The sequence below is a fragment of the Strix aluco genome, chromosome 7 (genome assembly GCF_031877795.1).
Source record: "Strix aluco isolate bStrAlu1 chromosome 7, bStrAlu1.hap1, whole genome shotgun sequence".
In the NCBI taxonomy this organism is placed as follows: Eukaryota; Metazoa; Chordata; class Aves; order Strigiformes; family Strigidae; genus Strix; species Strix aluco.
Window position 1 is genome coordinate 17,967,497 of NC_133937.1, and position 12,862 is coordinate 17,980,358.

The 12,862-nt window shown below is 45.9% G+C and overlaps 1 protein-coding gene across 20 annotated transcripts in view; it reads left to right on the forward strand.

Annotated features, from left to right (window-relative positions):
* Positions 1-12,862, forward strand: part of CAMK2G (calcium/calmodulin dependent protein kinase II gamma) — a 122,372-nt gene that overhangs the window by 33,407 nt on the left and 76,103 nt on the right. The window contains exon 1 of one of the 20 annotated variants that reach the window (XM_074830624.1): positions 8,301-8,384. The exons of the other annotated variants lie outside the window; for them this stretch is intronic. Coding sequence (XP_074686725.1) covers positions 8,345-8,384 — 40 coding nt within the window. The 5' untranslated portion in view covers positions 8,301-8,344. Of the gene's footprint in view, positions 1-8,300; positions 8,385-12,862 lie in introns of those variants that run through there. 20 annotated transcript variants of the gene reach the window in all.

Consider the following 12,862-nt stretch of genomic DNA (forward strand, 5'->3'; position numbering starts at 1 on the left):
GGAGTAGAAAACAGTTTATATGCAAACCAGTGGCCCAGCCACCTTCTGTGGTTCCTTTGCAGTAGCCTTAGCTCCATTTGAGCTGCTGTTTCTGCTGGATGATAGAGTGAAAACCTGTCCCTCACGGTGCAGTTCCCTATTCCCCAGACACACATCCACAGATGCTCTACACTGTCCCTGCTGTGGACCTCTTGTCTGAGCGTTCAGTTTTCCAGTGTTCCTGCTGCTCCTCAGTTGGCTACCACTCTGGGTATGCTGCCTGTGTTGTCCTTCTCCTTTTTAGTTGTGCTTTATGACTACCGTGTTGTGCTCTGGACCTTGCTTACCACTCGTGCAGGGAGGGTAGTAGTTCCTGTCTCTGCTCCCATGAAGCTGTGTAGCAGATGAGAATTACCACTCAGCTTTTGAATGAGGCTGCAGCCAAAAGGGAGTTAGTCTCTGACGTATGGATGATGGGATGGTGAATGCACAACATCACTGATGGCACGTGGGCATAGGTTAAGAAGGTCAGGATAGCAAAGCAACATCTGTGTAATCCCTTTGTTGTTTTGTGTGAAGATGAATGAGTGGCTGGGAGGGGGGAAGAGGCAACAAAATCACTGTTAGCTGGACAGATGTGAGTGTGGTTACAGGCTTGATTTTGTTTTATTTTTTTAACAGGGATGAATAGATTTGTGGGACAGTAGCAGTAAAACATGCACTAAGCTGGCAGCCCTCTTCTCAGGGGTTTGAGAACTTCCCAGAATTTCTCAGATGAACTGGAGGAAGATTCCCCACAGCTCAGAAGCTCTCAAAGCGTTGATAACAGCTCAGTGTTTGAAGGGACAGCGTATTCCATGACAAGTCTTGCATTCCCCAGCCTGCCTGACCAGTCTTGCGTTCCCCAGCATGTGAACCCCTCTGCAGGTGTCAGCAAGAAACACAGCCACTGCATTTCCTTGGCGCTCTCTCCATACCGAGGGGCAGGTCCTGCTTGCTGCAGCCTTTCCCGATGGCCATAGCCAGCATGGGGAGGAAGTGTGCAGGAAGAGACAATTCCTGTCTGATGGCTGGGGTATGCTCAGAGAGCTGGGGCATGCACAGAAGCTGTGCAGAAGTACATTTAGTCCAGACACTTCAAACTGCCCTGACTAGGGTAGGGTCTCTGTATTTTAGGCTTTCCACAGCATGCTGTGACTTCAGGGAGGAAAAGAGGAGCGACTGCCTTTGCAATACCTCTGATTTGCTTGCTTTGCACTCTTATCTTCCTTTGTGGATGAGCTCTCATGTGAGCAGTGACAGCTACTAGAGAAGCTGCAGCCTCAGTATTTTCCTGCGTCTTCCACCAGAGCTGGTGGTGCTGTTTTGATGTGTGTTTAATAGACCGAGCCCTGAGAGGCAGTGTAGGCCAATACTAATGGGAAGAATTTGTTTTCCACCTGTGTCTTCCTAGTCGGTGTCTGTCAGAGAGCAGAAGGCAGCACCTGGGTGGAGGGATGCAGGGACTTTGTGCCATTGTGAGTGCATTCTGGAATTGTGTGCAGTGGCTGTGCTTTCGGGCATGGAGGCCTTGTTGCATGTGGAAGCTGGGAAGACAGAGCCCTCCTCTGCTCCCTCTGGAACAAAACCAGTGGATGACTAATGCAGTCTTTGTAAATACAACTTATCCTATCAGTGACTAATGAAGACTTTTTTTTTCCTTCCCCTCCTGTCTCACTAAAAGAAAAGCAGTTGCTCAGAGCATGGTTGCTGATGGGATCTCTTTCCTCTTGTTTTATTTCACTCTTATCAGTGGTGTAGTAGAGTGTGCAGGTCACTTACAAAAGGCAGTTTATTGCCCCTTTTCCTCATGTGAAACTTAATTCCATATGGTAATTTGTGTATTCATTTTTGTTAGAGTCACGGCATGCTCCTAAAGCAATCTTCTGTTCCATATGCTGATCGTCACTTCTCATACTGGAACCTGTGTCATGTCCACAATGCAGGAGAGTCAAACCTTGCTTTAACTTTTTTGATAAAATCTTTGACAGCGTGCTGTTAGTCACGTACATTTGGACCATGCTCAGATTCTCACTCCTGATTGTGTGCCTGGTCCTTGTGAAGGGTCATCCCATTTTTCTCTTGGCACTCTACCAACAGACAGGTTCCCACTTGCAGGTTAGGAAGCTTGTGGGCTTGCTAAAAGCTCATGGAGAAAGCTTATTGTTCTAGTGCCATGCTGTCTGGCCCTTGCAGATACACACAGTATGTTAACAAACTACCCAAAAGAACTGGAAACAATGTTCACCAAGATGTTCATGGAGATACTACTCGTGTTTGGTAAGTGTGTTGTTAAAAAGTAGGACTTGTAATTCAATAAAAGGCTTCCTTTTAGATTGAAATTGTATATCAGATAGAAAAATTATAACACAGTTGTTCTGAACCCTGCTCTGTGAATTGCTTCCATGGTCCCAAAGGCATTCATCATTGGAGACAGATCCATAAGGGACTTGAACAAGAATGCTTGAGTGCGGTCTTGGATTTGGCAAGCAGATTCCATAAAAGCCTGTCTGGGCTTGTCACATTGACCTTTTCTGAAAAGAAATCTAGAAAACTGCTTGTAAGTTTGGTCAGTTTGTTTTGCACCTCAACTATTTTCAAGGCAGCAAGGACAGGAAAGGGTATCTTACTGCCATCAAATGCTCTCCTTGCAGCACTGCCTTGTGAACCTCCTGGGGGAGTAAAGGAGAGCAGTACTTGGTGAGACCATGTGTCCTTTTTGGAGGATGTCATCAAGTGCATTTTCCTCCTTTCCTCTCTGTGCAAACCAGCCTCTGTTGCATTCATCTGGCATTTCTGTGGCTGCTAGAGCAGTGGTTTACATGTCACTGCAACATTACAAAAGAGAATTTTCAAGAAATTGACTTTTTACTTTTTAAATTTTTTTTTCAGTCCTTTGTCTGGCAGGAGGGTGCCTTCTTTTCTCTCTCTTGCTCTGCAGCTCCCATCCTGCCCTTCCCCCAGCCAGATAATGACCTCACTCTTCTGTTGCTCTCCCTGCCTGTCCTGGTATGACACCAGGTCTTCGCTGCAGCCTTTCCCCACCCCCTCTTTATATCCAGCTTTAGTTGCTACTCCTGTGGCAGGGTGGCTGCTTCCTTTTGCCTACGCTTGCACTTGCAGGTCTCCTGGGTGCTTGCAGAAGTTGAGATAGCCAAGTGCCATGTGTGCTGACTTCCACAGGTCATCAACAGTGACCCTCAGCTGTCTTTTGGGTACCTTCTGAATTAAGATTTATATGAAGCTACTTGCTGACTTTTCTATAAAGAGCCAAAGCATGCATTTTCTTCTATAGGTCTTTTCAGTTTGTTGTTCATGTTTCAAACTGAAAAACTGATTAATTTAAAAGCACAAGTCTATTAGTTAAAATGTAAAGTAAGGAAGAAGTCCACAAGTATTGTGAGATCAGAGGAGTGTAAGAGGGAAACTTGGACTCCAGAAGCAAGAAATCTGTGCTGGACTTGGACATTAAATCAAACACTGGTCACTAAAACATATTTGCTGTTTAAAACCTAGCATATTCGCTGGTAGCAGAACAGCATCAAGCTGTTCCTCTTAAAACTGTTTCTTTCTCCAAAGAATACAGACACCTGCTCTGTTCCACACAAGCTCAACAATCCTAGTGACTTCTTCCTTCCAGAGACCTTTCATCTCTGAGTTCTTGGGCTCCCTGACAGCTTGGTGAGGAATCTCTTGCCCCAGGTCCCAGAATTTGGCTAAAGAAATGCCACTTTCAGATATGACAAAGGGTGATCGATTGCACAAGCAGGACCTGAGCCAGTTGATATAAATCTGCCTCCAGCACAGATGTATAAACACCGGGGCACGTGACATATGTTCTGTGCTCGGGAGCCAGATGCTCAGGGAAGTTAAGCAGTGATTACACTGGAGTAGTATTGGATGGACCAAGTCAACTGGTAGAAGTAAATAAAGTTTTCCCAGGTCTCCAAGTCCACTGGTTGATTTGTCTATTGCTGTGTTTCTGTGTGATATTTTGGAGCACAGTAGAATGGGAAGCTGCTCTCCTCTGTCTCTCCATAGTTTGTTTAGCCCCTGGACCACTTTCTTTTACAGCAGGGATTTGCTGTGTTTTACCTTTGCCAGAGCTGGGTGGGAGACAGGCCTTTTTAAGGTGGGACATCTTTGCATTTTCAGGCGACTTTAGAGGCCTCATGAATACATCATGTCTTGGGCTGGACTGGTTTTTGACACATGGGCATTGCTAACCAGATGAATGCTTGGAAAGGGTAGAAGCATCAAATGTTCAGGAGAATCAGTGGGCTGGAGTACCCAGCTGGAGACTGGACAGAGTACTCTCGTGACTACCATAGTCAATTTGCTTAGCCTGTCTTAGCATATGGTATGCCGCACTTCATGTCTCGGGTCACTCTGTTTCATTCGTTCTCTTGCTCTGTTTCTCAGTGTGAGCTGTGTTGGTCTGAACGCTGCAGAAATGATCATTTCTTTCCTTTTCACTTGTTAGTATTGCAGTAAATGAGTTCAGATACGCTTGTTTTGGCTGCAGTTTCCTTAGGGAAACCTGGTATCAAAGCATTCAAGCAATTCTGCCTGTCTAGGGGGCTGTAGAAAGACTGCACAAGTAGTTTAAACTGTTGACCTTTCATCAATACTCAGTGACCCTTTATGAAGCTATTGTATGTACATATACTTGGTAGGATTTACTGTTATCATACTCTTGATTGAGACAGGTGCCCTATGCAGCATTTTGTTTTCTGCCTGTGCTGCTCTCTTCTGTGCATATTCTTTGCTTTTAACCATGTGTGACAACACTGTAATACTTCCATTTTATGTCTTAAAAGTTACAAATGAAGAAGCTTTGCAGGTGCACCTTAAATGATGGGGTTTTTGTGTAGGGAGTGGGAAGACCACGGTGAGATAAATCTTCAGACCAGAGGAATAGACAGGTTAGGCAAAGGAGAAGCTATTCTTTTATTTCTTTGCATTCCATGAACTACTTACGATAACAGTTTGGAGGAGGAGCCAGTACTATCTCAAGCAATTATAACTGTGAGAACCACCATGTTTTACCCAGGGTCCTCTGTTTTGTCATTTCACAACCAAGAGCCATGGGGGAAGTTTTCAGAGTTGTGTGACGTAGAAGATGGAATTTACAAATTGTGAAATTTAACATCATTAGCCTGAAACTTAGAGTTTGTGGCCTGACCCTTCCTTCTTGGTGCGAATATCAGCTAGGCAGCTTCTGTTGCTGAAATCCTCAGCATCCAGCATGTATGCCAGCATTGCAGATGCAGAAAGTGGACACTCTGTTCCTTCAAGGTTCTTTTCCTTTTCTCTCCCCATTTCTTCTAGTGTGTCTGTACACTTATGAAACTGGGGGAAAGAAATCTGTCACATACTCAATGGGTGAGGATAGTTAAAACTTTAATCCCTCTCCCATAGGGATTGCATCTAGCACCACAGGACTTGCTTAAAAGCCTCCATTTGTAAAGCACTGAACAACTTTACTGCAGGATTTGCAGCTGTGGTGTCTCAGTATCAGCTGAGGCTTTCTTTTGTGTTGTAGAGATCTAACTAGCTGGAGTATCTGTTTTAAACCAGTTCACTGTCCTTGGTGCATCTGTAGGGCAGATGTTAACACATGTGATTTTGACTTGATACAATTTGCTCTCAATTTTGATGTGTTTTGTGCTTTGGGTGGTTATCAGGATTACTGCTAACCTTACTGCTCCTTCTTCCTAAACTTGAGTACTGAGGTAAGACAGTCCTGATGTGATCCATCAGAACTCATTGCTTGGGTGGTACAAGTGAGCAGCCAGCAGTATAAACAAACTAATGCTAGTATAGAGACAAGGAGCAACTTCCTACACAGTGTCTTCATCACTATTTTTATTATCTATTTGCTTTCACATTCTTTGCAGTCTTTTCCTCATCTAAAAGGGAGGCCTTTATATTGCATCCTCACCTGCCTGAGTTCCCAACCCTTGAGGAGTGACTTCTGAAAGCAGGAGCAAGGACAAGAAGAGACATAAAAGTCTTTTGAAGCCATATGGGAACCTCAGAGACCTAATGGCTGTTGTGACTACCTCTCCTGCTTGTGCACTTGCACAGAGATTGCGTTGTTCAATGCAGGCTCTGTGTCGGCCAGGAGATGAGCAGCAGGGATGCTGTGGGTTTAAGAGTTGGTTTGCAGCACCCATCATCGACTGGCAGCAGCATTTATCTAGGCCAGCAGGGATGCAGGGAGCGAGTGACTCACTCAAGGATTCATGAGTGTTTCCCCCCTCTCCTCCCCCCCTTGCAGCTGTGGCTTGGTCATCAGCCATTTGGGAACTAGCTGCTTTATTTGGTTGCTGTTTGCAGTGGGCAGTTTCTGTTAAGGTTGTTAATTTTATCAACTGCCTTGGAAGCTCAACTGGCTTTGGATAACACTTAAAATTGCCTTTTCTGCCTCTCCTCCTTCCCTGCTCATAGGGCTGCCACCCAAACAGCTGATCTGGCACTGGACTCTTCTGAGGAGGTGAGAACAAGCAGATGGGCCAGAGGCAGAAACTTCCTAAGCTGATCAGCCAACAGCGTGGTCACTGTTTTAGGTGGTGGCTGATGTTCTTAGGCAGAATGCCCTCTCTGGGCACCACCTTGGCTGTGGTGACTGGAGGGTCTGGTGGCATTGCTCCAGCTGCACAGAAAAGCACGTTTCGTGGCGTGGTGGAAGAATGAATGTGGGGAGAGTGAATTACAGGAAATTCTTTAAATAGTTGTAAAATGAAAAACTGATTACTCTGTGATCACAACAGTTAGTTGATAAACTCATCAGAGGCTACCAGGTTTAGTTTCTGTTGAACTGTGGGTGACGTGGTCAGTAATGCTTCAGACTGCTGCTGAGGGTTACGGCCTGTGAAGGAGATCAGCCTGCCCTGGGCAGCCACCATGCTGTCCTTTGCTCCCTTTTACTAAGGCCAACAAGTCTCATCTCTGAGCTGGGCTTTCTCTTCTCATGTGATCCCATTTTCCTTGCACTGCTTTTTTTGGTGGGTGCTCTGTCCTTTCCATGCTCCATACTTTTTCTTGTGGCTTTGGCTTCCCTCTGGACACTTTAGTCATCTTTGTCTCCTGTCGGTGTTCCTGGCTACAAGTTCCATTAGTGTTTTTCTTTTAGAAGCACATTTTATGCTTGCATTTACTAGGGTCTGGAGGACATGCTTTCTAGGCCTCCCTGCCCACTGGCTACTGTCGCTTCAGATTCTGGCTGTGTTGGATACAACACAGACTCGGTGTCCCTAAGCCCTGAACAGTGCTGCCTGCCCTGCCACAGCCCCCATTGTCTGCTGGGTCATAGTACCTGTGAACCCCTTTTTGCTGCAGAGACCAGTCCTACAGCACAGATGATTTTTTTTTTTTCTTTTTTTAGGTAGAGGGCTGTACTTCTGTTTTCCCACGTTCCTCAGCTGAGCTGTGTGAGCTGTGTATTTCTATACTGGGGCTGCAGCAATATCTTCACAATATACCATATTCAAACATCTGTAGTTGTCCTCTGCCTGCCGTGCTGAAGGACTGCAGTATTTGGGTACACTGTTTGACAGAAGAACTGAAGGAGAGAGGCTGAGGAAAGGGCAGGGATCACTTTTGCTAGCATTCGCCTTGAAATGGAGATAGCAGTTTTGGTTCCCAAGTCTTGTCTGGCTGGACCAGCCGTCCAGGTAGCAATGGAAAAAGGGAAGCATAAGGAGACGTTTTTTACCATGCTGTGTGCTGGGAATGGTGACTGTTGGGGAGTCTCTTTTAACAGGGGGTGCTGCAGTCTGGATCTCACCTTTGTGCTCCGCAGAGCTTGAATGGAACTGTGGAGGCTTCTCCAGCGCTGGCCATAGGAGACCATGCTCTGCTGTCTTTTTTTGGTTTGAAATTCAACTTGTGTGGGTCAAAGTAACTTTTGTAGGGTGGAAGTGCTCCTTTTAGGGCAGAGCTGAGGCTGTCTGGTGGGTAGTGTGGGAGAAGCTTTCTCTTGACACTATTCCTCATTTGTGTGTTCTGTAGAAAAAGGAGGGTTTAGTCTTAAGACATGTTGGCTCGATTTCTTAACCGCCACCGCATTAAAACCCAATCTCAACAAAGAAAGTTGCTTTGTAGATATCGGTGTTAGTGCTTTAATAACTGTTTCACTGCATTTTCTTTCTCCTTTTGACACACTTCCCTTTCCTCTCTCATTTTTTGCTTGGAATAGGCAGCAATTTACAGATCTGCATGCTTTGACACGAGAGCTACGGTTTCAACCCCTCATCCTCAGTCTTTGTTTGTCGATCAGTATATGGGGTGGACTTAATCAGTGAGGATTGCTGTTTTGGGTATGTCTGTAATTGGCGAATCTTGCCATCTCTTGAGATTCGGTAAGTGTCTGTCATCTTGATACAATATTGTGGAATTCAGTGCCAAAATGCACCATGTAATTTAGGTCCAAACAATAGCAAAAGACTGGTGGGGGGAAAGAGCTGTAGATGGCCTTAAAATTAGTATTACGGTAATGAAGCAGCATTAAATGCCCCCTGGCAAACAAGATCTAAACTGATCTAGCCAGGAGCATTAAACATTCATCAAAACAAGAAATAAACTTAGCCAGAGAATAAATCAGGTCTGTAGCATAACAGCTGCTTTTTTGGAAAAGATGCAAGTCAAGTGCTTCTTTCCCTGGAAATCTGAAAGCAGGGAGGGTGACTACTTTCAAGGTGTTGTGCTCGCCAGACAGGCCAGATGTGTTTTCAGGTTGTGTTCTTGTCAAGTGCAATGCAGGCTTTGTTGGATGGCAGTTCCACCCAAACAGGCTAAATGTTGTTTTTTCAATTTTTTTTATTTTATTTTTTTTCACTTCTGAACACCAGACCTTATAATAAAAATCTATTAGGTCCTAGTGTGGCATTGAGGTAGGATTTCATGCTTCCCAGAGTGAGGTATGATGAGGTATCACAACAGTGCTAATGCTGCCTCTATCAGTTTTTGCTTTGAGAGACTACTCAAAATCCATTAGATTTGAACTGCATTGTTTCTGTCTTCATTTCTCTTTCTGCAGAAGGATGAAAAACATGGTAGTGAGAGGCTCAAAATTCAAAGATCTGAGTTTGTTCACAGATTTGTCACTGACATGGTCTCTGGTTTCAGTATATCTGCTTTTCTCCTCCATCTCTTTAAAGACAGGGAAAAAACCCTTGTGCTTCAGGGGTTTTCAGGCTGCGTAGTAAAGGTAGAGATTCTCCAACAAAAGATGCTATGGAAGTAGTTGTTCTATGGGGATTTTTTTGTTTTCTAACATCTTTTTTTTTTCTCCTTAATTAAATATATGTCTTCTAGAAATTTGCCAGAATTTCTATTTTCTCAAAATCTCTGGTTGTGGTCCGCAGGTCTATCTAGGGACAATTAAAGAGAGCTCTGCAAAGGGCATCTGAGAAAAACATTATTGCACAGCTCTGTGTGAGCTAAGAGACATTGCTGTGCATATTGTCCTGTCCATCTCATTGCAGAAAGCGTGTAGAACCCCTCTAAAATTTAGACTGTATGTTTATTTCAAAAATCACTTGTCCCTTCTTAATCTCTGCAAAATCATGTTGGGATGCTGTTTATTTAAACACACATTCTACAGCCAGCCTCTTAGATCTGAAACACTGTGTCGTGTCCTCTTCCCCCCCCCCCCCCCCCCCCCCCCCCAACTTTCTAACCTAAAAAATGTAGTTGTGTGTGTAAATTAGCATTGTAACTGCAGCCTCCTGCCACTTAATCCCCTAACCCACAACTTCTACCTTTCTCTGCATGGGAGACCACAGCATGCTGTCTGTAACGCTGCCCCAGACCTCATTCTCAGAGATGCAGATGGGCTCTTCAGTTGCCATGTCAGGACATCAGACATCGTTTGCACTGCAGTATTTCTTGGGGCTCTCATGCTTCTAGTGGGATAGGAGGAACCATCCCAACACCTGTGGAGCAGCAGAGCATGCTCCTCCTCTCTGTCCTACCTTTAATACTGTATTTTAAAATGTTTCCCACCACCTGTTTTCCATGACCCGTTGCTGTTTTATAGAAAAGATCAGCTCCTTATGCGTAAGCCTTCAGATACCAGCTGGGGTTCGAGGCTGGTGTCTCAACTCTTCTCTGACTTCAAGCTTGACTGCAGTCATGAGATGCCAGGCTGTGTGTTGTGCATTTGCTCTGCATCTCTGCTGTGAGACCATCTAGGGGAAGGGGTTGGTGGTGAAGGAGGGCTGCAGGGGTAGATTTTGCTCTTGGTCTCAGCTGGTAAGCTGCTCACATGAAACAAAAAATACATCAGCTCCCCTCCCCCACGCACTGGTTTCTTGGCTCTGCACCCAAACTAGCAGCTGAGCACGTGATTTACTTGTAAAATGCAGTTTTAAAAAAAACCGGTGCCCTTGCAGGTGGGAAACCAGGGATGAGAGGGCTGGACTGGGGCTGCCCTGTGTGTGGCCGGGAGCTGCCGGGAAGGGAAGGGGTATGTCTCCCTGCTGAGTTGCAGGAAGCTGGGGGTGCGCAGTGCTGCCAGACATGGCCTTGGCGGGGGGTGTGCTGCAGGATGTGGGGCCACAGAGGAAAGTGCGAGCTGCAGGAGGCAAAATGGAGGGGAACATGCTGAACCACAGCCCTACTGGGGAAAGGAGGTGGTGGGTGCTGCCTGTGGGGCAGGGGGAAGGAAGGGGAGGGCTCTGGTGCAGGGGTGGGGTGCAGGTGGTATGAGGGCCTGTGTTTTTATAGACAATTACTCTGAACTGAAGGTCGTCTTATAGGATACAAGGTCTGAAGTGAGAACGACAGAGGATTGTACTAATCTTTGCTCTGCTTTGGTGCAAGAAAGGGGAGGTGGTTTGACTATTCAAAGCTGTGGAGCTCAGCATCTTCTGGTTTGAAAGCTTCATTCCTTTTGCTAGTTGTGTTTGTATCCCACTGTTCTTCCTTTCTCTGGGATGTAGGCTCTCTTAAGCTTTTGAAATCACGCTAACCTAGTATGCCCAAGGAGAGCTAAAATACACCATTACGCTCATCACAAACCTGGTGGGGGCCTTCAAGCAAATGCCCCGCCGGGCTGGACAGCATGGCAGTTGCGCCATTCTTAGGGGGAGTACAATTACACCGCACTGCTTCCTGTGTCAGGCCTGTGGCGGGTGCAGTTAACGCCTCCTGGGCACAGCAGATAAAATGAGATAAAAGAATTCCTGCCCTTTGCTGTGCTGCCTGTCAGTGTTGGTGGTTGGTGATCTCCATTGCTTCAGGTCAGGATGAAGGTGGCTGCCTTGTTATTGTCCTCAACTGGAGGATGTATTGCTTTAGGGGGGAGCTACAATGCACTGCTGCAGGAATGATTCCCAGCACCTCCCACTGCAGTGCTGGCTTTCCTTGTGTTTCATCCTGCCCTGAGCCAGGAGGAAGTCTTGTAGAAGCAAGAAATGGCCCTCTTTGCAGTAGCCAATGGAGCAGGTGGTGAATTGGTGGGTAGTTTTAATGGTCAATTGGTAGAATTCTTGATTGTTGCAGCAGACTGTAGGTACTGACTCCTGTGGCCGTAGGTGTCAACCTAGCACACAGTTTGGAAGGTAACCTCAGAGGTGAAACGTTTCTTTCCAACCTGTTCACCACCAAACCTGGGAGTGATGTTCTCTCTATGACTTGCGTCCATCATGGTGGCATGAAATAAGCTGATGGCTAGAAAGAAAAAAGTTGGGGAATGAAATTCATATCAAGAGTGCCTTGGAAATTCTTCATTGGTTTTTAGTAACTAAAGGAACTGGTTGATGGGAAAAGCAAACAGAATAAAGCAGAGTTGGCACAGACCTTGTATATCCCACTGGAAACATGGGAAGGATGACTGGGGAGATGAAGAGACGTTTGTCTTGCCAGCAAGAGGAACTGGTATGGCCTGAGAGGAGATGTGGACCAGAAGCAGGGGTTGTATGTGAGGGATGACATGTGTGTCATTTCAGAGCTTATTGAAGACTTTGACTGGGGCCTGAATGGTGCTTTGGCCTATGTTTAGTTGCTTTGTAGACAGATATCCTCCACTCTCCTAATGCAGTCATGGTGCTGGCTCATTTTTCAGTGGCTACACTGATACTGAGGCTTCAACCTAAATTCACTGGGCTTGATTTGGCCCATTGCTTTTGGCTGAATAAGACTGGGAACACCTTTCAAAACAACTTGGAGAGCAGTGGCTCTGGGGGCCCGTGGCTTGTGGGGAAGGATGTGTCAGCTGGGAAGGGGGCAGTGGATGCTGTGGAGGGATGTCTCATCAAGGGGTTTACAAAATCCTGCTCTGAGTGCTGTAGCAAGCTCAGGAGGTCCCTTACCCAGATTCTGACTTGATTTCAAATGTGAAGCCAACGACTATGCCTCCAGTGGATGGCTGGGGTGCTTGCTCCTTTCCTTTCTGTATACTGGTGCATGCACATATATTCAGGTTTCATGTTGCTTTGCAGTGCTGGCTTTGGTCAAATTGGGATCTGCTATAGGCAAGAACCGAAATGGAATGGTGGGAGTTGTCTCAGAGAGAAAACCCAATCCGGCTTTATCTGTGCCTTTGTAGGCAAGGAATGGCATGTCAGGCTTGAGCACACTTAACCCCCATGTGTTCACATCATTAATTGTGACTGAGATGTCTCTCACCTATAGCTGTAAGCCTGTGCTGATTCAGTAATTTGACCTCCTTTGACTCCTGAAGTTCCTGGAAAGTTGCTGGTGTCTGTGAGAGTCCAAGCTCCCAGCTTCCTCTTAATGTGCACGTCAGGTTGCTTTTCTTTTGCCTTATAATGTGTACAGTAGGTAATACTCTGGGTACACATTCCTGCTGAAAGCAAGAGGACAGGAATTCTCC